The 24,383-nt window shown below is 42.3% G+C and overlaps 1 protein-coding gene across 1 annotated transcript in view; it reads right to left on the bottom strand.

Moving 5' to 3' along the window:
* LOC122791005 (allograft inflammatory factor 1-like) overlaps window positions 1-15,762 on the bottom strand; it is an 80,866-nt gene extending 65,104 nt beyond the window's left edge. The window contains exon 1 of the mRNA XM_044058753.1: window positions 15,602-15,762. Coding sequence (XP_043914688.1) covers window positions 15,602-15,762 — 161 coding nt within the window. The remainder of the gene's footprint in view (window positions 1-15,601) is intronic.
* Window positions 15,763-24,383: the final 8,621 nt, after the last annotated feature.

A 24,383-nucleotide genomic window follows, 5' to 3' on the forward strand; every position in this document is an offset into this window, starting at 1 on the left:
TCCCAAGACACACAAGGGCTTAGACCCTTTGAACTTTAGACCTATTGTCTCAGGAGCTGGGGGAATAACAGAGCCCTTAGGAAAATTCATTGATTTTACCATCAACAAATTTGCTTTCACTTTACCTCATGTTTGCAAAGCTTCATGGGACTTTCTCTCTGGCATCCAGCAAAATCTCTATAAACCGGAGCTTTTAATGGCCACTATTGACATAGTTGAATTATTCCCCAGTATCCCTCATGCTATAGGGCTGGAATGGTTCAACAACATTCTAGCTGCTGAATCTGGGTTAGGGTCTAACACGATTGCTTTACTGGTTGAATTTATGGAGACTGTCCTAGACAACAATTTCATCTATTTTAAGGGTGACACAAACAGAAAAAGGGTGTAGCAATGGGCACGGCTTGTGCTTCTAGTTATGCAAACATAGTGTTACACCACTGGGAAAACAAATTTGTTTTTTCCACGCATTGGGTTCAACATATCACCCACTATAAACGGTACCTGGACGACATTTGTTTATGGGATGGCTCTCTAGGTCAATTCTATCAATTCTACCACTCCCTTTCTAACTTTTACTTACAAAGTAAATAACGATTATTTGCATTATCTTGATGTTGCCCTTCTTAAAGATGTCAGTAATGGTACTTTCCAATCTAAGATATATAGAAAAAACTCCTTTTCTAATTCCTGCCTACATTTCAACAGTGGCCACTTTGACTTTGGAATTCGGCCGACCGAGGACCCGATGAACATTGTCTCATTTGTGCAGTTCATCTCTGTTGGTTCCACTCCTCCCATCTCCATAAGATAACCTATAACCAAGCACCTCCTTGTCCCATCTATCCCCTTCACTGATCAACGTTTATAGCATGACCATGCCTGCCCCCCACAAACACCTGCAGCAGTGCTTCCAATACTCTCCCATCTTCCTATCCAGACTCCTTCCACTGCACAGTAATACTACTTGACCATTCTTTAAATCATTGTTACTTTGCTATTTTCTGCATCCATTTCTTCCTCCTGCCTGCTCAAGTAGCTAACCTTTAACTCTAACGTTGATATGACAAACCCACTCTCCTTGAGAATTTAAGTGTCATTCAGATGTACCTTTTAAAGCTCTTTTTTGCATCCAGATAGATCTTGTACTTGGCATACAGCTGTGTCTACCTGATAATGCCACATCCTATCAGTGAGGCTCCTTCCACCTTCCTTTGCCAGTCCCACTATCCTCTTCTCATCCCTCTACCAGCCACAAGTGTATTGCCACAATCATTTCCTCCTTAACTCAGGCATACCTAAAGCTCCTACATGGCCATGTGCAGTTTTTTTTTTTTTTTTTTTTTTAAATATGGCACAGGTTATGTGGGCCACCTTGTCTCATACATTGCTTGAAAGGCAGATCGTAAACAGTGCTTTTGTTTCACTGTAATTTATTCATATCACTAAACTTGCAGTATTCAGTGTAACAAAAAGTATATGTAATAAATAACTGGACATGTTAAAGCACACATCTGCTTTACCTGTTGAAATTTAGAAGACTTTACACTTTTTTTTACATTGAGCTTCAGGCACTTGTGGTCCAGACTGCTGGCACTCAAAAAGCTACCATTTCATTAAAAAAGATTGCCTGTGGAGCTTGAATTAAGCATGCTGTCACCTATCATTCTCAAGTGCTACCTGTTCCAACTCTAGCCTCTGCACTAGCATCTCCCTGCCACCTCTATCCTGTATGCTACCACATCTCAACTTTCATCTGATGTTATCTAGAAGCATCACAACACACATTTACAACTCAACCCATATGTGGCTACCTTGGTTATCTCCTTCCCATGTTATGTACCAAGACACCAGTTCACTGTAAAATGGTCTCCTGCCTCCCTTGCCATGACTTGAATGCTTGGTTACCAGGGTGACCAAGCATTCAACTACCAAAACCACCTCTGTCCATAAAATTGGCCTTTCACTTCCAACCCAATGTCACCACCCTGCTACTTTTTCTATCACTAGTTCCACCACTCCAGCTGCCCTCACTGCCTCTGCTCGTCTTGCTTCCTTCACTGCACGTGACCTCCTTCCCCATCCTTCTTATAATACTCCACGAAGCCCTGACATTGCTCATTTCCTTCCAGCTGGGTAAATACCCTTCCTATTCAATTTCCCTCCTAGTGTGATACAGGGTTAATATACAAGCAGCTCCCTTTTTCTGTCACATCTACCAGTCTCTGTCCTTCCACCTTACTCATTATCTTCACTCATGTCTGCACCAAACATTTTCTTACTGCATCCTATTACAGGTTGACCCACTTGCCCGTAATCTCCCAACCATTTCTGCCCATGTTCATAAGTAGGTACTAGGCTATCTGCCCGAAGGCATTTATAAGTCTAGCCGGAATGTATTGGCTTAAGCCACCCCTTAGATTAGTTCCCTGTGCCTCTGTCCAGCAGAGCCATTGAAGTGATCCCTGGGGAAAACTGTTTCCCATCCACTTTTCAAGGTTGCTCTTTAAGAGGGTTAGCGAGGAGCTCTGCCTAATGTAAATTGGAATCTTGTTCCAGAGCATAGGAAGACTCTGGGACAGAAATCTATCCCTCCAGCATATCCCGTTTATTGCTGTGGTGAGGTTTAGATCCCAGGAGCATGTGGCTTGAGGGATATGGTTTTCTTTAGGTGGAGCATGTCCATCAATTCTGGGTTGGACATTGCCTTGCCTTGTATGTCAGGCAGAGATCACCTCAGAGTAGGCGGTATGCAACAGAGTACAGCTGGAGTTTCTTCAGTTGAGCTGCACAGGCATCTGCTTCAGGCCAGTGATCCTCTTGGTGAGGTACTTCTGTGGTCTTTCCAATTGCTGCAGGTGTCTTGTAAGGTACATCAAAAATGGGGCATTGTACTCTATGATGGGTCTGATGATTGATGCATAGAGGGGCCCAATGACCTCTTTTGATCTGGATGAAAATTGAGCTCGTGTAGGATGCAGCCCGGGACACCGTCCGGTCCCATTGATGCTGTGTTTTCGACTTTGGAGAGGGCTGTTTTAACCAGAGTGTCTGATTTCAGGGGCACTACCTTCTTCTGGTATATTTATTGGCCCTTTTGGGGGTGAAGTTTGCACTGAACCTGTCTGCCAGGATGTTGGCTACATCAGTCGGTTCAGTGTATTTTGTGCTATTCTGCACTAACTCAGAGGAGATCTGAGAATTGCCACTTAATTCTTGACATAGTTAAAGAACGCCTTGTGGTTATCTTTGGAGTCCATGGCAATTTTTCTTTCAAAGCTAGCCTTGGATGACTATGAGGGAACATAGTTTCTTCCCAGTACTGATCAGGGGATGTCTTCCCTTTTTGGGATTTTACTCTTATCTGTACTAGTTTCCTCCTATTGTATAGCTTGTTTATGGCGGGGGTCCACCAGACGGGTTTCCTTTTCTTGGTGGAGTGAGTCTTGGTTTTGTTTAGGATAGCACGATCTATGCATTCTTGTAGGTGCCCGTAGAGTGCATTAGTTAAGGATTTTGCAGCTTGGACAGAGTTATCATTTAGCATGGGGGCTTTGAAGCTTCCCACCTCGGTCTTAAGTAACATGAAGTTTGCTTCTGAAAAGTTTTTTGCGGTGGTTTCTTTGACCGGGGGTGGTGGCGGAATGTGGATATCCAGGAGTTATTAGTTTATGGTCAGATCTAACCAGCGAGGGGTTGACCTCCGGACACCGGTCGCCCATGTTGGTGATGACCAGGGTCCAATATGTTGTCACCTCTGGTGAGGGTGTTGACCAGTTGATCCAGGTAGTTTGAGTTTATAAATTCTAGGAAATGTTTGGCAAGGGAGTTTGTACTCGAGTAGTTCTCCCAGTTAATGTTTGGGTAATTGAAATCACCCAATATCAGGGTGTTTGGTAAGACCTTTATGTTTACCAATGTTTCCAGGAATGCACAGTGGGGGTCCTGGGACATGGTGGGTGATCTGTAGCAAGCTATAATTTGAATAGCAATTTTGCCCATGGTTAGCTGCACGTGGATGATCTCTGATGCATCGTGCTGTGCCACTAACCTGGAAGTGTGGGTATCCTTGATGAATATGGATACTCCCCTGCCTTTTGTATTTCGGTCCAGGTTTTGTGGCCAAACTGTATGGTAGGAGTTGTAGCCTGGTAGTGCTGGGGTGCTCTCTGGAGCCTTAAACCAGGTTTCTGTTACTGCACATATCTATTTTCTCCATACTGAGGAGTGCCTCAAGTGCATGCACTTTGAAGTTTAGACTTCTGGCATAAAGTAGCATTACCCTCCGTTTTTAGTTACTTGTGCTATTTACGGTGGTGGGTTTGTCTTTTGAGCCTTGCCTGAAAAAGGCACTATGGGGGTGGCAAGAGGCTTGGCCAGTATTCAAAAGCCTAAGGGTGACAGGTGCAAGCAGTCTTTAGTGAAGCAGCATGGCTTGTAGAGCATGTCATCCCAGGCTGACAGACACTGGATCCCCTTTGAATGACACCAGAAGCTTAGCCAATTGAAATTGATATTTTTTTCTCTATACCGTGGTATCACTCTTGGTGAGGGCAGGATGCTACTCAGGGTAAGGGTCATACCGGCCTGTGCTACATGATTAGAGAGCTCCTCCAGGTCTCTTCATGTAGTCCAGGTGGGTACGGCTCGGGTCATTCACACCAACATTGACAGTGAGAGTCATATTTGTACTTGTTCTGGAGTGACCCGAGTGCTTGTGTTATGTGGCAGATCCTGGCACCAGACAGGCAGCTAACAGTAACCTTCTCATTGTTCAGCCTAGTGAGTGGGACGTCAGTGTGCCTGACTATAGAGTCACCTATTACTAGTGTGTCTCCTACAAACTTTTCCCATCCATCCTGTCAACAAATCCCTTGTTACCTTATCTTTGGTCTCACAATGCCTCTTTGGTCACACAATGCCTCTGTACCAGACTAGCCAGCCAATCCACGACACCATGTGTAACCAACATACTTTCTTCTCCTGCACACCCTATTATCCTCTTGCATCCAAAAGTTCACTAATACAAACCGCTGTTCCATATCCAGAACACCCCACCCATCACATCCAGCTTGTACCACTTCATCCTTCCCTCGCTTGGATCCATTTAAATGAAGTTAATACCCTTAAACTAGCCCTTCTATCTTGAATGGCATGCTAATATGCCAAGTTACACTTAATTTGCTCTCTGCTGTAGTATTCCCTAACCGCTGGAAGTATCCCATCACTACAAGCCCAGAAGCCAGTGATCCAGTATTAAACTACTGGTCATCACTTCTACCTGAAAATTGCTGAAATCATCATCTCCTCTACTCAGATCATACCAACAAAAATGGGTTTGGATATAGGCAAGATCATGTAACACTTGTTGCTTTATTTGGCATTTCCCCAAGTACTCAACAAACCATAAGCTCAGTGGTATAACCTTTGTGATCCCAACCCCCACCCCAGCTTCTTTATTAATCACAATTCCTTGTTTCACAATAACCTTTCAAACTTACAGTTGAAAACATTTAGTCTTTCATCCCTTTTAATAAACTTACAGGCATGCCTTAAAACCCAATTACTGGTCTACTTTTCTCCATCTATACTGACTTGTGTTACTAACCTGACTGACCTAGCACATGAGAAGTCCTCAGCTCTTCCACTGACCTTTGAAAACAGGACTCTAAAGGAACAAGTTTCTGCTTATATTGGTTTTCCAACACCTTATATTGCTCTAAACAGCCATAAATCAAAGGCATAGTTATGTAGCATCATTCTTGGGTTTAAAATATCTGCCATTAGCAAATCTCAGTCTTACAATCCAAGCTGTCCCACCACTGAAATACCTAGACATATGGGCTAGGAGCCCATCTCATTTTGTTAATTCCACCTGGATTTTCTACAAAGAAAACATGACAAAATAGCTGGAGATAGTACTGTTTTTTTTTTCTTTCTTTCCAAGATCTCAATCTGCCTTAAAATGGTACATAATTTCAAATTACATTGCCAATTTTAAACTGCTTTGGCATCATCTTCAATGTCAATTGTTTTCAAGTGCTTCAAACTAGTCAGGTTTTCTTTTTCATCTATAGAAACATCACTGTTACAAACATCCTAGATAAGCCTCGAATGGCATTTTGTTTACAGATGTTTGAATTACATTAAATATACCCCCAATGCATAAACACATTAAATATTCCCTATGATTTGTCAAGGTTTTAGCTGCTCTTACTAAAATGATTTACTGACCCATCAAAGAATCTGTAGTACTGTCTGCACTTTACTGATATGAAATAACTTCCCTTAGTTTTAAATGTCTTTAGGACTACATTCAGCACCCCAAGTTAACCTTTAAACTGGCTCTACTTGTTGACTTTGTACACAATTTCTTTATACCAAAGGACTTAAATCCTTCCAAATGGCAAGAAGAAAAGTACAGTTTTGTACCTACCATAAATGTAGATGTTCGAGGATCCCCATTGCTGCAGTCCTTACTATCGGGTATAGTCCGCCGTCCAGTCGGCCCGAATACCAGAGTATAAGGCTGACGTCGGTCAGGCGCGTAGACTGGCGTCAATGCGTCAGGGTACTAATGCGCATGACCGACGTCATATCCTCAGTCTTTTCTTGCCCCAGATGTCAGAAGACCCTAAAAAGACAAGGCCCAAAATACCTGCACCAAAAATATGTACAATATATACAAGAATATATACAAAAATATAAGCATGTAACCTCACCTACACAACCACGCCTAAACACAGAGGGAAGGAGGGAGGTAAATTGGACTGCAGCAATGGGGATCCTCGAACATCTACATTTATGGTAGGTACAAAACTGTACTATGTTCTTCGTTCCCCATTGCTGCAGTCCTTACTATTGGGTAGAATCCCAAAGCAGAGGTAAGGGAGGCTGGCAAATCATAAAGAAGCAGGAGCTGACAACATGCCTTGCAAAACAGCTGTGGCAAAACCAGCCCTAGACTTAGAGTAGATAGGAAGGTGATAATGCTTAGAGAAAGTATGCACTGAACTCCAAGTAGCTGCTTCCAAAATATCCTTAGTTGCCACCCCCTTAGAAATGCTGTTGAAGTGGCAGTAGCCCTAGTGGAATGAGGCCTAATCCCAGCTGGAATCTCCTTGCCATGATGGGAATAACAAAATGCAATGCAAAAGCCAATCCACCTAGAAATAGTTTGTTTTGACACAGGCTTGCCCTGTGAACTCAAAGCAAAAGAAACAAACAACTGCTGAGACTGCCTGAAATCCTTAGTCCTGCTTAAATAATAACGCAATTGCCTGTGTACATCTAAAGTGTGCAAAATCTTTTCCCCTTTATTTTGGGGTCTGCATAAAAGTAGGCAAATGAATAGTTTGGTTTAAAGCCACACTAGAAACCACCTTAGGCATAAAGGAAGGATTAGTACGTAATGATACCCTATCCTTATGGAAAATCAAAAGGGCTCTACTGCCATAAGGGCCTGCAACTCAGACACCCTTCTTGCAGAAGTAATAGCCAACAGAAAAGCAGTCTTCCATGACAAGTATTTCAATTCAGCAGTAGCCGCAGGCTCAAAAGGTTGTAGAGTAAGTTTTTCCAACACAAAATTGAGATCCCAAGCAGGAGTAGGAGCTCTACGTGGGGTCTTATATTCTTTGCCCTCTAAGAAACTGCTTGAACAAAGGATGCGAAAACAATGGTGGATCACAATCATAGTGAGCTGAAATTGCTGCAGCATGAATCTTAATGGAAGAGAAGGACAAACCTTTGTCCAATAACTCAGTAAGATATTGAAGAGCCACACTCAAATTAGGCTCAGAAATCTCCAAATTCTTTGCTGTACTCCAAAATAAAAATCTCTTCCATTTTTCTGCGTACACTTTCCTTGTACTAGGTCTTCTAGCTTCCATAATCACATTTAAAACTTGTTGAGGAAGTTGAGACCTGCTGTGTCTCAACACAGAATATGCCAGGCTGTTAGATGAAGAGAGTGAAGCTTGACATTGAGCAGATGACCGTCCTTCTGAGATAACAGATGAGGAATCAGAGGTAAAGGCCATGGAGGCTTCTTTACCAGACTCCGTAGTAGTGGGTACCAGTGTTGCGAGGCCAATCTGGAGCTATCAAAATCATCCTTGGCCTGTCTTGTCTGACCTTTAAGAGTACCTTTGGAAGAAGAGGTAGAGGTGGAAAGGCATACACATGAAGGTTTTTCCAAGTGAAAGACAGAGCATCCACTTTCCAAGCTGTGTGATGAAACCCCTTTGTGCAATACTTTGGCAGCTGGTGGTTTAGTGGAGAAGCGAACAGATCTATGTCTGGAGTTCCCCATGACACTGTCAATCTCTGAAATACATGAAGATCCAGTTTCCACTCGTGGGGATCCATGATTTGTCTGCTTAACACATCTGCTAAGGAGTTCTGTGCTCCTGGCAGAAACCTTGCCTGAAGAGTAAGTTGCAAGCTTAGCGCAGTCTCCCATAAAATCATTGCTTGCCTGCATAGAGGATAAGAATGTGTTCCCCTTGCTTGTTGATGTACCACATGACAGTTGTGTTGTCTGTTAGAATCAACACCTGCCCTGGAAGAAGTAACTCCTTGAAAGCCATTAATGCAAACTGGACTGCTAACATCTCCTTCATGTTGATATGTAGATGCTGTAGTCTGGCAGGCCACTTGTCTTGTATCCACTTTCCATTTAGATGAGCTCCCCAAGCAATGTCCGAGGCATCTGTCGTTAAAATCTGACTCGCCTCTGGCCGGGTCACAGAGAGTCCCTTGTTTAGGTGACATTCCTGAGCCCACCACAAAATTCTTTTTGAAGGCAAGGTATTATTTGAATGACAGTGTCCAAATCCTGGCAGTGCTGTGTCCATACATTTTGAGATACCATTGTAGCTTCCTCATATGCAGTTTGGCATTGGGAAGCACCAGAATACAAGATGCCATGAACCCTAATGCTTGAAGGACTGTCCTTGCAGTCAGCACGGACTGATGAGATAGTTGATGGAAGTAAAGTGATAGACTCTTTTGTTTGTCCGGGGTTAAAAGGCCATCTGGGCTGCTGTATTCAGTCTCACACCCAGAAAGCACATGTCTTGAGAGGGTACTAGACTGGACTTTATTTCGTTCACAGAATACCCTAGGCATCTTAGCACTGCTATAACATATTCCAGATGCTGTAGAAGGTCTTCCTTTTCTTGAGCCAGAATCAGGCAGTCGTCCAAGTAAGGATAGATTTGAATTCCTTGAAGCCTGAAGTAAGCTATCACTGGAGCCAGAACCTTTGTGAATACTCTGGGCGCAGTAGATAAGCCAAAGGGCAATGCAGAGAACTGATAATGAGAATTTCCAGCTCGAAACCGCAGATACTTCCTGCAACTTAGCCTTATAGGCACATGAAGGTAAGCTTCCTTGAGATCTAAAGTTACCATCCAGTGATCTTTGCCCAGCAGAGGTAAAAGCTGTTGTAACGTCAACATCTTGAACTTGGGAATGTCCAGAAAAGTGTTGAGGAGAGATAAATCCAAAATTGGTCTCCACGTGTTCCCCTTCTTTGGTACTAGGAACAGGCGAGAATAAAATCCTAGGCCCCTTTCTGATACAGGGACTGGCTGAATGGCCCCCATCTGGAGTAACTGAGAAACTTGCTTGTGAGCCTCTTTTCTTTGTGGAGGAGGAACGTCTGGCATGCCTTTGAAAGGGGCATTGTATGGAAATAAAATCTGTAACCGTGGTGAATGATATCCAACACCCATTTGTCTTGAGTAATTAAATCCCAATTTTCTTTGAAAAGAGACAGTCTTCCTCCCAAAGGAGCTGCCAGACGAGAATCTACTGGCAGCTGAAAAGACAGGTCATTGGGTCTGTTTACTGAAAGGACTGACCCTGCCCTCACCAGAAGTCTGAGCAGGTGAAGTCCCAGATCTAGGCCTAAAAGAACCTTGAGCCCTGCCCCTACCACGTCTAGACCTACCCCTAGACTGGGAATCATAAGCAGGATATGTCCACCCCTTAGCAGGCCAATTTCTACTAAACTTGGTGGCTGCACCGCAAAAATCTTTAACAGTTTGCATAGACTTAGCTTTGTCCTCCATTTTCTTTAAAACTGCTTCCACAGGCAATCCAAACAACACATCAGACTGTAAAGGAGCATCCAAAATCCTTGTCTTAACATGCTCAGCTAAATTCTGATCCCTCAACCAGGCATGCCTGCGAAGAACAGAAGTAGTAGCAGCCACCCTCGAGGAGGCCTGTACAGCATCAAAACCACATTGCAAAGAATGCTTACCCACTTGTTCAGACACATGAACCAAATCCAGCAACTCTTTACACTCAATACCTTCCGCCAAAGCATCCACCTTAGATTTTAATTGTGAAAGGAGATAATTCTGATATTTTAGCATGTGAAACTGACAATTCAACGCTCTCATGGCTAGAGTGGAAGAAGTATACACTTTCTTTCCCCACCTATCCAAAGCCCTTGCCTCTTTATCAGTGGGAACAGGATTTTTAACCACAGAAGCCTTAACACCTTTAGGCCCTTGAGAAATAGTTTCTGGGTCCACCCTAGGACTCTTAAACAAATACTTATGAGCTTCGGGCACCCTATAATACCTATCAGGCTTAACAGGAGCAGGAGGCAAAGAGTCAGGGTTCAGGGAAGCCTCTGCAAAACATCTTCCACCACATTCAACACAGGAGGAATAGCTAAGGGCCTATGCTGGGGTAAAACAAGAATTCCCTAAGCCTTTTCCTGAATCAGAGTAATCCTGGCCTTCCCATTTAAAGTGCTCCCTCATGGAATGCAGAGTCTCTGAAAATGAGAAATCCTCAGGAGGAGAAGCTGTAGGAGTGGAATCATCCACATCAGAATCAGAATAAGTAGGATACTCCTGCAAGTCTTCCAGAAGACTCTGAAGCCTCTGAACACTGTTCAAAACTATCAAACTCGGTTCCACCCTAGGCCTTTTATCAGGAGGGGCATAGAACCTCTAATCATAGTAATCAAATCTTCTGCCATTTTAAGCATATGTTTCTTAGGTACAGAACCCGAAATGCTAGGAGAAGCCCCCACTGAAGCTGAACTTGGCCTACCTCTCAAAGAAGTTTTGGCAACAGAAGGAGAGGCTCTAACTACCTTGGGAAGAGAGGGAAGAACAGTTACCTGAGAAGCCCCTCAGCCTGGCCTACCTCCTGAGAAGGCACATCCTGTAACAGTAAAGTTTCTGCCTGAGACTCCATGGAAACTCCTGGCAAAACCTCTGGCTCCACTGAGCCTTCTAAAGAACCGGCGTCCGGGACTGCCGGTTCATCAACCCTAGGCTTCGCTGTTTTGTCCTTGCGCTTCTTGGGCGAAGCGGGCCGGAGCATCCGGCGGCATTTTATAATTGCAACGCTTCCCAAACACTAACCTGGCACAGTCTAACCTCCTCTTAATAGTGCGTTTGTTAAACCTAGCACAAGAGCGGCATCCAACACCGCCGTGCTCAGGCCCTAAACAAGGTATACACAAGGTATGGTAATCCCTATGAGGTATCTGTTTCCCACAAGAAATACAGTTATTCACTTTTTCTGACATCCGGTTAAATACTGAGGCAAGAAAAACCAAAATGTTCCCAACGGGTACTTAGCCAACTCTGTTTCGGTCTGAAACTCCGGTTTCGGAAATATTTCAGAACGCCAACCTGCACTCGCAAAACTGCTTCTGCATCGGACCATGCGGCAAAAAAGACGGAGGATATGACGTCGGTCATGCGCATTAGTACCCTGACGTACTGACGTCAGTCTAATGCGCCCTGACCGACGTCAGCCTTATACTCTGGTATTCGGGCCGACTGGACGGCGGACTATACCCGATAGTAAGGACTGCAGCAATGGGGAACGAAGAACATCTTATCTTGAAGATAACTCTTTTCATTATTAAGCTACTATTCAGTCGTGTACTAAAGTTAGTGTGCTCATTCACGTTATATTAAACCATCACTCATGTCATGCATGAAAACAGTTAAGTTTCAGTGTTGCAAAAATAAAACATACTACGGAGATGTACAAATTAGATTCTGCTGGTCGTCATTCAACAATGAAGCTCGCAGACTGCTGTACAACAAAGTACTTTCTTCACTTGTATAATTATGCTGCACAAAGTACACAGGAGCTACTAGTCTCTCTTCTTCCCTTGCAGGAGGAATGGGCAGTGTCATGGCAGGGAGCCACAACTTGCAGAGTTTACAAAACTCCACAAGTATGCCATTATACAGAATCTTAAGAGGTGCACACACACTGGACAAATGATACACTCCACTCATGTGAACCGTGTGCAAAAAGCTAAAGCACCCCCCCCCCACACACACACACACACACACACACACACACACACACACACACAACAGGCCCCACCTGGAGGGCAAGTATTTCATCAACTCACATACCTCAGAAATTACAAACAAATCAGGCCTTTTATGGCCCCTTGCATGGTCTGCTGAGCAGACATACAGTAGGTTGTGCCATGGCAGATAAGCAAAGGTGTGACTAACCATCCAACCAAATACCATATTTATGGGCAACTTTAATTACCCCACTATTAACTGGGAATACTATTCATCATCAAATGTACATGCACAGAGATTCCTTGATTTTGTAAAACTCCCTGGCCCAGATAGTCAATACACCAACTAGGGGTGCAGCCATACTGGATCTGGTCCTCACTAATATGGGAGAGTGCTGCACACCCCCTACTGTAATGCCTTCCCTGGTAAGGTCTGACTACAAAATGGTTTCCTTGGAAGTCAAAATAAAACCTGGACCCCCAGCTAAACTGGGAACATTCAAGAACTATTCTAAGGCTAACCTCCTGCTATTAAGTGAGAACCTGGCAACATTTCAAGCCCCTACAAACCCAGAGAACACTTCTGCCTGTGCAGAACTGTTCATAGAAACAAATGTACAAACATGTTAATAGCTGCACAGAAAAAGATGTACCCCAGGAAGAAGCACAAAAAAATAAATAAATAAGCCACCCAGGTGGAATCACAGAACCAAATTGTATGTATACCAGGAAGAACAAAATCATGGCAAATATTAGGAGGTGCAACACCCAGCAGGATAAAAGCTCTCTCTAAACTAAACAAAGGACAAAAAATCTACCAAAGCCAAATCTGAGGCAAGCTTTGCTTCCCTGGCCAAAGAAAACCACAAAGCATTCTTTAGCCATGACCACAACCTCAAACGCAAAACACAATTGCTTGCAGAGCTCATTGTAAATGGAGCCACCTATACTGAGCCAGAAGATATAGCAAACCTCCTGGCTGATAAATTCAGATAGAGATTTAATACCTCCTCTCCCCTCAACCTTCCCTCATGAAATATCAAACTCCCACTACTATCACTAGGGAACAGATCCCTTAATGCTATCTCCAAGGACAAGAACACTGCATCAATGGGCCAGACAGCATCCCAGGATGCCTTCTAAACAGCATGAAACATGACCTAGCAAGGCCTCTGGAATTACTAGTTAACTATTGCCTCCAAACAGGCTTCATGCTTCATGAATGGAGAATGGTGAATGTTATCCCTCTGCACAAAGGTGGGTCATCTACAGACCCAGAAGTCTCACTAGTCTTGTACGTAAAGCCATGGAAAGAATCATGGAGATGATCAACAGATACAGTAAAGCTCCAGACACTCAGACACTAGACCCAACCCAGTTTGGTTTTGTAAAGAGCAGATAATGCCAACTCAACCTGGTGGGCTTCTTTGACATCACCAAAGCAATGGATGAGGGCAAAATAGTTCACACAGTTTACTTTGACCTGTTCAAGGCATTTGACAATGCCCCACTTAGGCATTGTTGACAAACTCAAGCTCTTACGTACAAACCTGTACGTCACCTGGTGGATAGCCAACTGGCTCACAGGACCCAGGAAGTTAGAATTGGGGAGTCCACCTCTACAAAGAGGCCAGTCACAAGTGGAGTCACTCTGGGATCAGTCCTTGGACCACTCCTTTTACGAAGTATTTACTTCTCAGAAGTCAAGGCCAATGTCAGTGGTCTATGACTAAATTTGCAGAGTATTGAATTTAGGAGCAGTCACTGAATTTCACACTGACACAATGTTCTCCAGGAGGGGATGACAGAAACAACTGGTGTCAGAGTCATGGACTAAAACTAAATGCCAAGAAATGCATAGTAGTATCCTTTGGGAAGTCATCCATCTCTAGTTACTATCACACTGACAACACACCCCTTAGAGCTGACCCAATAGTTGGGGGGACTTGGGACACACAGATAGTAATCTAGCCTTTGATCACTACGTGTCTACAGTGGTGAGAAATTTCTTCTATGTTGCACAACTTCTAAACAAAGGTACGGCATTTAAGTACGAGGAAGTCATTGTTCCACATTCATCAGATGTATTAAGTACCATGCTCCCTTTGGTATGTACCTACCCAGGCATATCCAACTGGAACGTCCACAGAAGTTCCTCACTAAAAGAATACAGGGTGCAAGTAAAATGTCCTATGCAGTCTGCCTCAGGGTCCTATCCCTGTATTCTGTCTCCTACAAGCTTTTGAGGAGAGATCTATGCCTGGCATACAGGACATTGTTAGACCCCATTCTGATGGATCTTCTGCATTATCTGAAAAACAAAGTACCAGAATTACCCATTTCAGAGACATCAACCTTGCCTGTGATATAAAGACTTGCTGGAGAGACCGGTATGCATCACAGAGCCTACCTAGTCTATGGAACAGGCTCCCCATCCATGTGAAGCAGAGTTCCTTCACTAATCCAATTCAAGTGCAACTTTAACAACTGGATGGGAAACCGGAAACTCATCCCTGGTTTGGCACCAATGCCTCAGATGCAAGCAGGTAACCTGCAAATGGTTCATCTTCCAGGCCCATGCTTACACTTATCAAGGGTATCAGAACTAGTCAGAGATTTGAAATCCATGGCTAGGCTGAAAAAGGCCCTTGTGGTCATTAACCTAATAAACACCTATGAACCTATTAACTTGATCCTTTTAATGTTGCAACTGATTAGCTTAAATGTGTACACTGGAAGGTGAGAGGATGTAAATGCATTTAAATATTCCTCAAGTTGGTATTTATATGTTTTACTGACTGACCCTTTGCAATACTTAAATGCAACAGTAACTTTTACACAACCTCATCTTGCTTGAATGCATAAAAGCTCCAGAAAGCTCAACTCTTCAACAACTGTGAGTTTTGGACATGCCAGCTTTGGTTAATATGCCCAACATTACAGACAACCCTTAAGCAATATACTACTTTGTGGTAAGTCACAGTTAATGTAGAAGGCTTGTTCAAAATGTGTGTCAGCAATCAGAAGTCCATGGTATGTGAGCAGTTATTACAGTGACTCAACTTTTCCGAGTGTATCTAGGTTTACACCCATCTCTCTGACCAGGGTAACTGGCACATTTGTCACCACCAGAATATTCAATGTGGTACATGAATGGCATCCACAAAATAGTTCTAGGCCAATATTTTAATCTGCTTATATAAAAATTATAAATGTTTACTGTTGGCTTAAAAATCATAAATCTCGCATTGTGGGAAGATTCCTCCCCTAAAACAGTCTCAGGTTACTTACAACTTAAGAACAGCAGAACGTTTCCCCAACATCATCTTAACGAAGTCTCTGTAATTAATGGTTTCACTACATCCCCCAGTGACCTCAGAGATCATCTTCTTCACTTCCAGATGAGTCTTTGGAACACCTAATTTCTCCATCATTCTCTTTAATCCCATCATGTCTGTGAAGAAAAAACAAAGTGGTCATTGTGATTGACCCAGCACAGCAAGTCTGGACATGAACCTACCAGAAATCTTTTATAATTACATTCACATAGTACTTTGGAGCTGCATAATCTCTTAACTTCTTCTGTAAAGACAACCTGCCATTCTAATACAACACAGCATTAAAAACAAACCAATTTCAGAAATTACCATGCAAATTTCATAAAACAGTGGCAGGTTGAGTATAGTTTGCTTTTGGAGACGGGCAAGCAAGTTCACTGTGAATCCATATTTTAGTACAATTTTACTTCTGCCAAAATACAGAAGTTGCATCCTTTAAAATGCATGTATGATTTTTTAAGACTGCTGCATTAACTACCTTGTGGGAGATATTGAACTTGTCTGGATCTCTAGAAACACATTTCCTTGGATACCCAATAATGAAAATAGTGTACATAATGCAGTTGTGTGGAACACTCCAGAAGTGGTTGTTAGGATCCAGCTTGGGTCAAAACAATGTTGGCAACTACACTCTGTGAAAAAATAAACAAAATTATTGTTCAATAGATGTGTACCTAAAAACCATATGGCAGGTTGTTTAAATGTTGGAGATAAAGGAAAACCTCCTATGCAGTGCCTAGTCAGAGCATAATCACAAGATTTACAAAGTATCTTGCAATACACCTGCCACGTCTCAACTGTAGGACTCTCTCAATCCAGAAGAGGCAAGAGAAATTATGTACCCATTTACATAGTCTTAAAGCTCTAACTATCCCACCTCTTTTCCTTACAGCCCCCAACACAACAGTAACAACAAAGCAGTCTCTACCACTTAGCAAGGTGTACAAAGGCATACTTTCTGAAATCGATTAAACTTTGCTAAATTAGAAGCAACTCTCAAGCCAAAGCTATTTCACCATTTAAATTCAATATTTCATGCATTTTACAGTACATCTGTTTGCAACATATCAGATAAAGTGCTCATCTTTGTCCTGAAGAATGTTACTGTTCATGGAGTTTAACAGGCTTCAGCCACTCACAATTTTGCCCACTTATTGGTTATTTACTGCTATGTGAAATTCTGTGGTAAAGACCTTCATCATAAACTTGTGCTGCCATTTCAACCACCACCACATCATCCAATACAGTAATTGTACAGATTAAAAACTAAGCAAATTATAAATAAATGCATATAAACACTAAGCAAATTATAAATAAATGCATATAAAATGCAAATTTGTTTACCAAAGTAATGTACGGATGAATACTGACAAGTTTCAGACAACCCAGCAGAAAAACAAAATGTTTAGAAATGTAAGCAACAGGCCATTTTACTTGTTTGTTGACCACGAAGTCCAACTGGGCAAAGCCTTTCAGCAGAAACCTGGGAGCAAAACTCCATCACATTGCATTTATATTAAGTGACTTTTCAATCAGTTCTCAGAAAAACAAATCAGATTAGTTACACAGAAAAAAATCAATTATATCCACACACTACAGTAGGCTGTATAATGTAAGACATTTACATTAAACTGTAAAAGAACATTTTAGACTGGATCCAAACAAAGCACATGGAGGAGGTACAATAAGTTATAACCTCAGAACACAAGAACTTACAATACCATTATATCTATCAAATATGGGTGGGGAGGGGGTAGGAATTCCTCAAGATTGAAGAGATGCACTTTTTTTAAACCTATCTAAGGGAAATGGTAGGACAAACTTGTCACACTCAACCATAAGTTTACTTTCATCTTGTGGAAAAATAACGAAGGTCATACTGAATAAGTTAATCAGAATTGGAAAGGTTGCGACTTGAAACCATACATCAGCATATGTTGAAAATAGATCTATTACCACTTGTAACATTATGTTCTGTAACAGAACAGCTATGAATGGAAAAAAAATGTGATGTAATTTACACAGACAACTCTAGCATTTGATACAGTCATACACAAAACAATAAATTAGAAGTAATGATGTACTCTTGATAAGCTGGACAGCTGCATGGCTTACAAATAGGGCATGGCAAGTTATCATACAGCAACTGGACAGGTGAAATTCTTCGTTACAATCAGGTTGTCTCAGAGCTCTGACTTAGGCCCATATTTTTTAGATCTTTTCCATCCGATGTGCTGCACAATCTGAATAAGTCATCAAACAGTGACAAACTGTAGACTTATTTAAGGACCTAGACATAGGAGTAGATCCAGCTTTATCTTTTACTAATCAACAAACTGATTAAGGATATTTATACTACTATAGCTTGTATGAAAATATGTATAAAGTCTAGGAAATCAGAAATGAAGTCATTGTTTGTTAGTTGCATTAGATCCAAATTTGAGTAAGGAATATGGAAACCTTGTAAGAAAAACATTAGTAAGCTGGAAAGAGTACAGCAGAAATATATCAAGGGCATCCATACATGTGAACATTTAAGTTATTATGAAAGACAAATCAGAACTTGCACAGTGTCTCAGAGATTGAAGAGGAGCTCTTATTTAGGTACATAGGGCATTTAGAGACCACTATTCCTGGGAATGTTTGGGGCGATCAAAAATAGAGAATCAGACAACCCATTATGTAGAAGGCTCTATTGGCAAGAGAAGCAGCTGATGCATTAAATCAAGCTCTAGTTTACACAGGAACTACTGCCACAAAGAATAAAAACACCTATAAAAACAAAAAATAGCCAAGGCTAATGGTACAGAACTTATTAATACAATAAGCGCTTTTGTGGGTGTAAATACCCCCACTTTTTCAGACTGTTTAACTACAGTAAGACAACACATTTAAATAGTTTTCAAATAGGGCACGACGGTCAGGTGGTTAAAAGACACAATAAGCTTTAAAAGACAATTAAACAAGTAAGTCAATATTGCTAATCAAATAAAAGAAAGATGTTGTCTTTTGGCTTTTCCCAGTTAGGGGTGGCCACAGCGGAACTCCGGTCCGCTAATTGGCAGTAGATTTTCATGAATGCCAAGGTGCCAGCTCGACATTCAACCTTCAACAAAGGCACGCCCATTCACGCATGTCTTTCGAACCCTCGCCCAACCGCGGGGAGGTCATGCAGACACCACACAGAAGGCACTCCCCGCACTCCAGCAGAGAATTGAACGGGAGAACCTCTTGCTGTGAGGCAACAATGCTACCTCTGCACCACCGTGGATGTTCTAAAATAAAAGAAAAAATAAGTAATCTGTAAAAATACATTAATGTATTTTTTTTACATATTGTTTCTTGCATCTTTTATTTGATTAGCAATATTGACTTAAAGTTGTTTGTCTTTTAAAGCTTATTGAATCGTTTAACCACACAACAGTCATGTGCTCTACCTGAAATTTTTAAAATGTGCTGTCTTACGTTAAACAGTCTGAAGAAGTGGTGGTATTTACACCCACAAAAGTGCTTACTGTATTAATTGTCTGTCTGTACCATTAGCCTTGGCTATTTGTTTTTATTAGACAGGAACTACTTTGATATTGGCAGGCTAAAATGGTATAAACACCCATACTTGAAATATTTGTATGTAAATGTGTGTACGATGTACATTGAAGAGTAGGTCAACCTTCAGTAACTCCGTGAGAAGAGAAGCAGAAGAGACCGGGATAAGTTAGGTAACACGTCTTGTGCTGGAGCATCTGGCTTGGATGAAGTGCTTTTTCAAGTTGCATTCCGACTTGGATGAAGTACTTTTTTGTTGCACTCAATATACAAGTATTGATTTCCTTTAGGCTGATGGGAAGAATTTACCAATAAAGTAGGTGCATGAGGGGAGAAGGTGTGTGTTGTGGAGTTCTGGTTTTAGGGGCAATACGACATGGTGTGGCTTTATGAGCAGTCTTCTCCAGTTGAATGAGGAGGCTTTTCCATGACAATTAACTGCTCTGAATTAGGAGACTCAAACTTGAAAACGGCAGGCAATGAACAATTTCTAGTTGACAGGGGAAAATTCCTTTGCCAGTGGCTGCTCAGGAGGGCTCGGACAAAAGGAGGACAGACTTTTAACCAGAAGAGGAGTGCGTGTTTATTTCTGCTCTCACTTTAACATCAACTTGAAAAGTCTGTATTAACAATTCACAGGCCATGGAGGTCCTACCAGTAAAGCACATCACTATCCATACCAGTTGTCTGGAGCTGCTTTTACATCCCTGGCCTTGTACTAACCATGCTTTGAGACACAGAGCTCTAGAATGTTCTGCAAATATACTGCAGTCTAGAGTCTTGCCTCGTTAAATCTCCAATTGTTTGTCTTTTTCAGCTTTTCCCGGTTAGGGGTCGCCACAGCGGAACGCCGGTCCGCTAATGATTGGCAGTTTATTTTTACGTACCGGCTTGCCAGGCCTGACGCACAACCTTCAAGGAAGGTACGCCCATTCACGCATGTCTCCACGCAGAAGACGCTAAGCTGAGAATCGAACCAGACAGCGTCTTACTGTGAGGCAACAACACTACTGCAGCACCACCACAGCTTCGTTAGATCTCCAATGTACATTAGAAAATGTAGCACACAGCCCAATATTAATGGGTGTATAGGAATGCAAGAAACATAAGTAATACATAAAATTCAGCAACAGATTTAGTCTTCCAGTTACAACCATACATTCTTGGATAACACCCATGATAATCAGTGATGTACCAATCACACTGCTTCTGGCTTGTAATAAATGCAGTTTGTTACACATGATCCATGTAATCTACCAAATGGTAGTGCTTACACAGTCAATGCTTTAAAAGAAAATGTGTAGTAGCATGGAAAAGAAAGTACATTAAAGAAAATGTAACTACAGGTTCATCTGATACCCCACCTATCAAAGCTGCCTTGCACAGCTGTATTTATAGAACTGTGCAAACCAAATCAACCTGACTTGTGATACCTGGGTAATTAAAAATTAATCCCAGCTAATGTACTGCTGCAGTCTAGTCTACTGTACAACTGTTATGCTGACATGGCATTCAAGCTAAGAATACACCAGTGTCAAATTATCACAACAGAAAATGCACACTGTTGTACAGAGAACTGACTTCTGAAACACTTACAGGTAAGCAACTCTTGGCACCACTGCTATACACAAACATTTTCATGGTGGCCAGCTTGGGCCAGCAGAAAAGAGCATCTCGACACCATCAATTCCTTGTTAATTGAAGCAAATTTATGTATTATAATTAATAGCAAGCATAGCAGATGTATTCCAAATAAATAGGCATCTTAAAGCATTTCGGATATCAGCCTCCAACAACTGTTTCTGTCTGCCTCAAGTTAAAGAGGTCTACTTTTGCAAGGTAGTAACACTCATTCAGCACTAGCCTGGCAAGTGGAATGGTGCCTTGACTGTGACCAGGGTTTGAGTAGTGGACTCAGCACTAGACAGGGAGGGGGGATGACTGGGGCAATGCTGGATTACATCTCCTGAAGGATGCACACATTTGAAGGGTCATACAGCAGTGAGATATCTGTATGGAGACCACTACTCGTGCATTAGGGAAAAGGGAGAGGCTGATTCAAGGAAGAACCCTTGATGGGAAACCAGAATACAAAACAGTGCAAAAAACAGCCACTCCTAATGGTGGCAACCCCTGCCATAGTAATGAAGAATGGAGCAGGCTAACAGGGGACCCTTGCACTGTTTCATCACACACACCTACCTACACCTGTTTGGGAGGATAATGTAGTAAATCTGCATTTTGCATCTTATTTCACTTTCAATAGATCTATATTAAACATATTTAGTGATAGCATACACCAGATCTAAAAATCAAAAATTTTCTTCTAGAGAAGAACTTTTCGGAACAAAATACACCTCATGCAGAATTCTTCTTCAAATGCACAAGCCAAAATGAATCTAAACTGTGTATAACCAAGTATATAGCTTTCTACCATTTACTTCACTATGCTTTCATTCAGTTAACTTACAGAAGCAAACATGTTTGGAATTGCAAAACTATTAAAGCCAAAACAGTCAGCAAAGTCAACAAACTGTCCTGAAAAAGTACAGTTTTGTACCTACCATAAATGTAGATGTCCGAACTGGATAGCATCTGCAGTCATAACAAGTGGGTTGTCCTGTCGTCAGGCAGCCCTGCAGTCGGCCGGATTCCAAAGTCCGGGTCCGGCTTCGGCTGATGTCGCACTCCACCCGACGTCATCTCTGTTGGTCTTCGGGTATAAAAGCATCAGCCGACGCCATTTTCCTCAGTGTTTCTTGCCCCAGATGCCAGTAGCCCTCTTGCAGGCTAAAATTTGGATAGATGCCAATGTTTCCAAATAGATAGAGGTAAACACAAAAAATAAGCATATATGTACATATATACAAACAAATACACCATAAAAGACTCCCCCCCAACAGCTAGCTATTAGGAGGGTAAACACCCTAGGAGTACCACAGAGGGGAAGGCGGGAGGGTAATCCTGACTGCAGATGCTATCCAGTTTGGACATCTACATTTATGGTAGGTACAAAACTGTACTATGTCCTTCATGGATGCATCTGCAGTCATAACAAGTGGGTAGAATACCATAGCCAACTAGGGGAGGAGGAAAAAGTAGATTATGGTGTGTTTAGGATCCCTTGCAGTACAGCAGTGGCAAATCCTGCTCGGGATCTGGAATATAGAGGCAAATTATAATGCTTGGCAAATGTATGCACGGAGGTCCAAGTAGCCGCCTCAATAATGTCTTTGGTTGCCACTCCTCGTAAGAAGGCTGTGGTAGTGGCTGTTGCCCTTGTAGAATGAGGTCTTATGTTCTGTGGAATTGGTTTTCCATGGAAGGAGTAACAGTATCGTATGCAATTTCCTATCCATTTGGAGATTGTCTGTTTGGAAATAGCTTTTCCTTCCCTTCCTGTTGCATAGGCTACAAAAAGTTGGTCAGTCTTTCTGCTATTTTTTTGTTCTGTCCAAGTAGTAGCGTAGCTGTCTATGTACATCCAAGGTATGCAGTATTCTTTCCCTCTGTTTTGTGGGTTGGGAAAGAAAGTAGGTAGGTGGATTGCCTGGTTTAAAGATACTCTGGATACCACCTTGGGCATAAATGTAGGATTAGTCCTCATGGACACTCTATCTTGGTGGAAGATTAGGAAGGGTTGCACTGCCATTAAGGCCTGTAGTTCTGAAACCCTCCTTGCTGAAGTAATTGCCAGTAGGAAAGCAGTTTTCCATGACAGGTGTTGTAGGTCTGCTGTTGCTGCTGGTTCAAAGGGTGATAGTGTCAACTTTTCTAGCACAAAGTTTAAATCCCAAGCTGGTAATGGTGGTTTCCTTGGAGGTTTTACATTCTTGATTCCTCTGAGGAACTGCCTGAGCAAAGGGTGCGAAAAACAGGTGGATCAAAGCTGTATTCTGCTGAAATAGCTGATGCATGTATCTTGATGGAGGAGTAGGACAGGCCTGAATGAAGAAGTTCGGCCAGATACTCCAGAATGTTAGGCATATCTATGTTTGACACATCTTTTCCTCTTTCCGTACTCCAAATGACAAACCTTTTCCATTTTCCAGCATAGTTCCTTCTTGTTGAAGGTCTGCGTGCTTCAAGAATAATGTCTTTAACTCTTTGGGAAAGTTCTGGATTAGCTGCTATGTGATGTTCCATGCAGTCAGTTGCAGCGTTTTTAGGTTTGGATGTATGATGCTGTAGTTGTTCTGAGTTAACATCAAAGGCATCAGGGGTATTGGCCACATATTGTTCCGAGACATGCTCTTCAGTAGTGGGTACCAGTGTTGTCTTGGCCAGTTTGGAGCTATCAGGATTATCCTTGGACGTTCTTCCTTGATTTTTAGTAGTACCTTGTGTATCAAAGGAAGAGGTGGGAATGCATATGCTGTTAGGCCTTTCCAGTTGAAGGAGAGTGAGTCCACTTTCCATGCTAGTGGGTGGAATGTCCTTGTGCAGAATTTTTGAGCTGGTGATTGAGAGGTGATGCGAATAGGTCTATCTGTGGCATTCCCATTTCTTTGAGATGGTCTTGAAGATGTCCGGGTGCAGCTTCCATTCATGGGCATCCGAAGTGGTTCTGCTTAATATGTCTGCTAGAGTATTGTCTTTCCCGGTACAAATATTGCCTGTAACTGAATGTTGTAGCTGAGTGCCAGGGTCCACAGCTCCAAGGTCATTCTGCATAGGGGGTATGAATGAGTGCCTCCCTGTTTGTTGATGTACCACATGACTGTGGTGTTGTCTGTCCTTATCATTAACTGGCCCTCTTTGAGGAATGGTTTGAACTTTTGGATTGCCAGTTTTACTGCCAGCATTTCTTTTAGATTGATGTGTAGGTGAAGTTGATCCTGTGTCCACAATCCTTGCGCATTTGTCCAGCATGTGGGCCCCCATCCTAGGTCTGAAGCGTCTGTTGTGATGGTCTGGCTTGGTTGACATCTGCGAAAGGGTAGGCCTGGGTTTGACTGGCATGCCTGAGCCCACCATAGGAACTCCTGTTTTAAGCATGGAATTAGTGGGATTTCTGTTTCTAGACTGTGTCTGTGTTGGGACCATAAATTCTTTAGGTACCACTGTAGTTTCCTCATATGTAGTCTGGCAAATGGGACCAAGATTATGCATGATGCCATGAAGCCCAAGGCCTGCAGAACTTTTCTTGCTGTTAACTTGTTCAGTTTTGTTAGTGCCAAGAAGTAAAG

Source organism: Protopterus annectens, chromosome 16.part0 (assembly GCF_019279795.1).
Source record: "Protopterus annectens isolate FY-2018-M chromosome 16.part0, PAN1.0, whole genome shotgun sequence".
Taxonomy (NCBI): Eukaryota; Metazoa; Chordata; order Ceratodontiformes; family Protopteridae; genus Protopterus; species Protopterus annectens.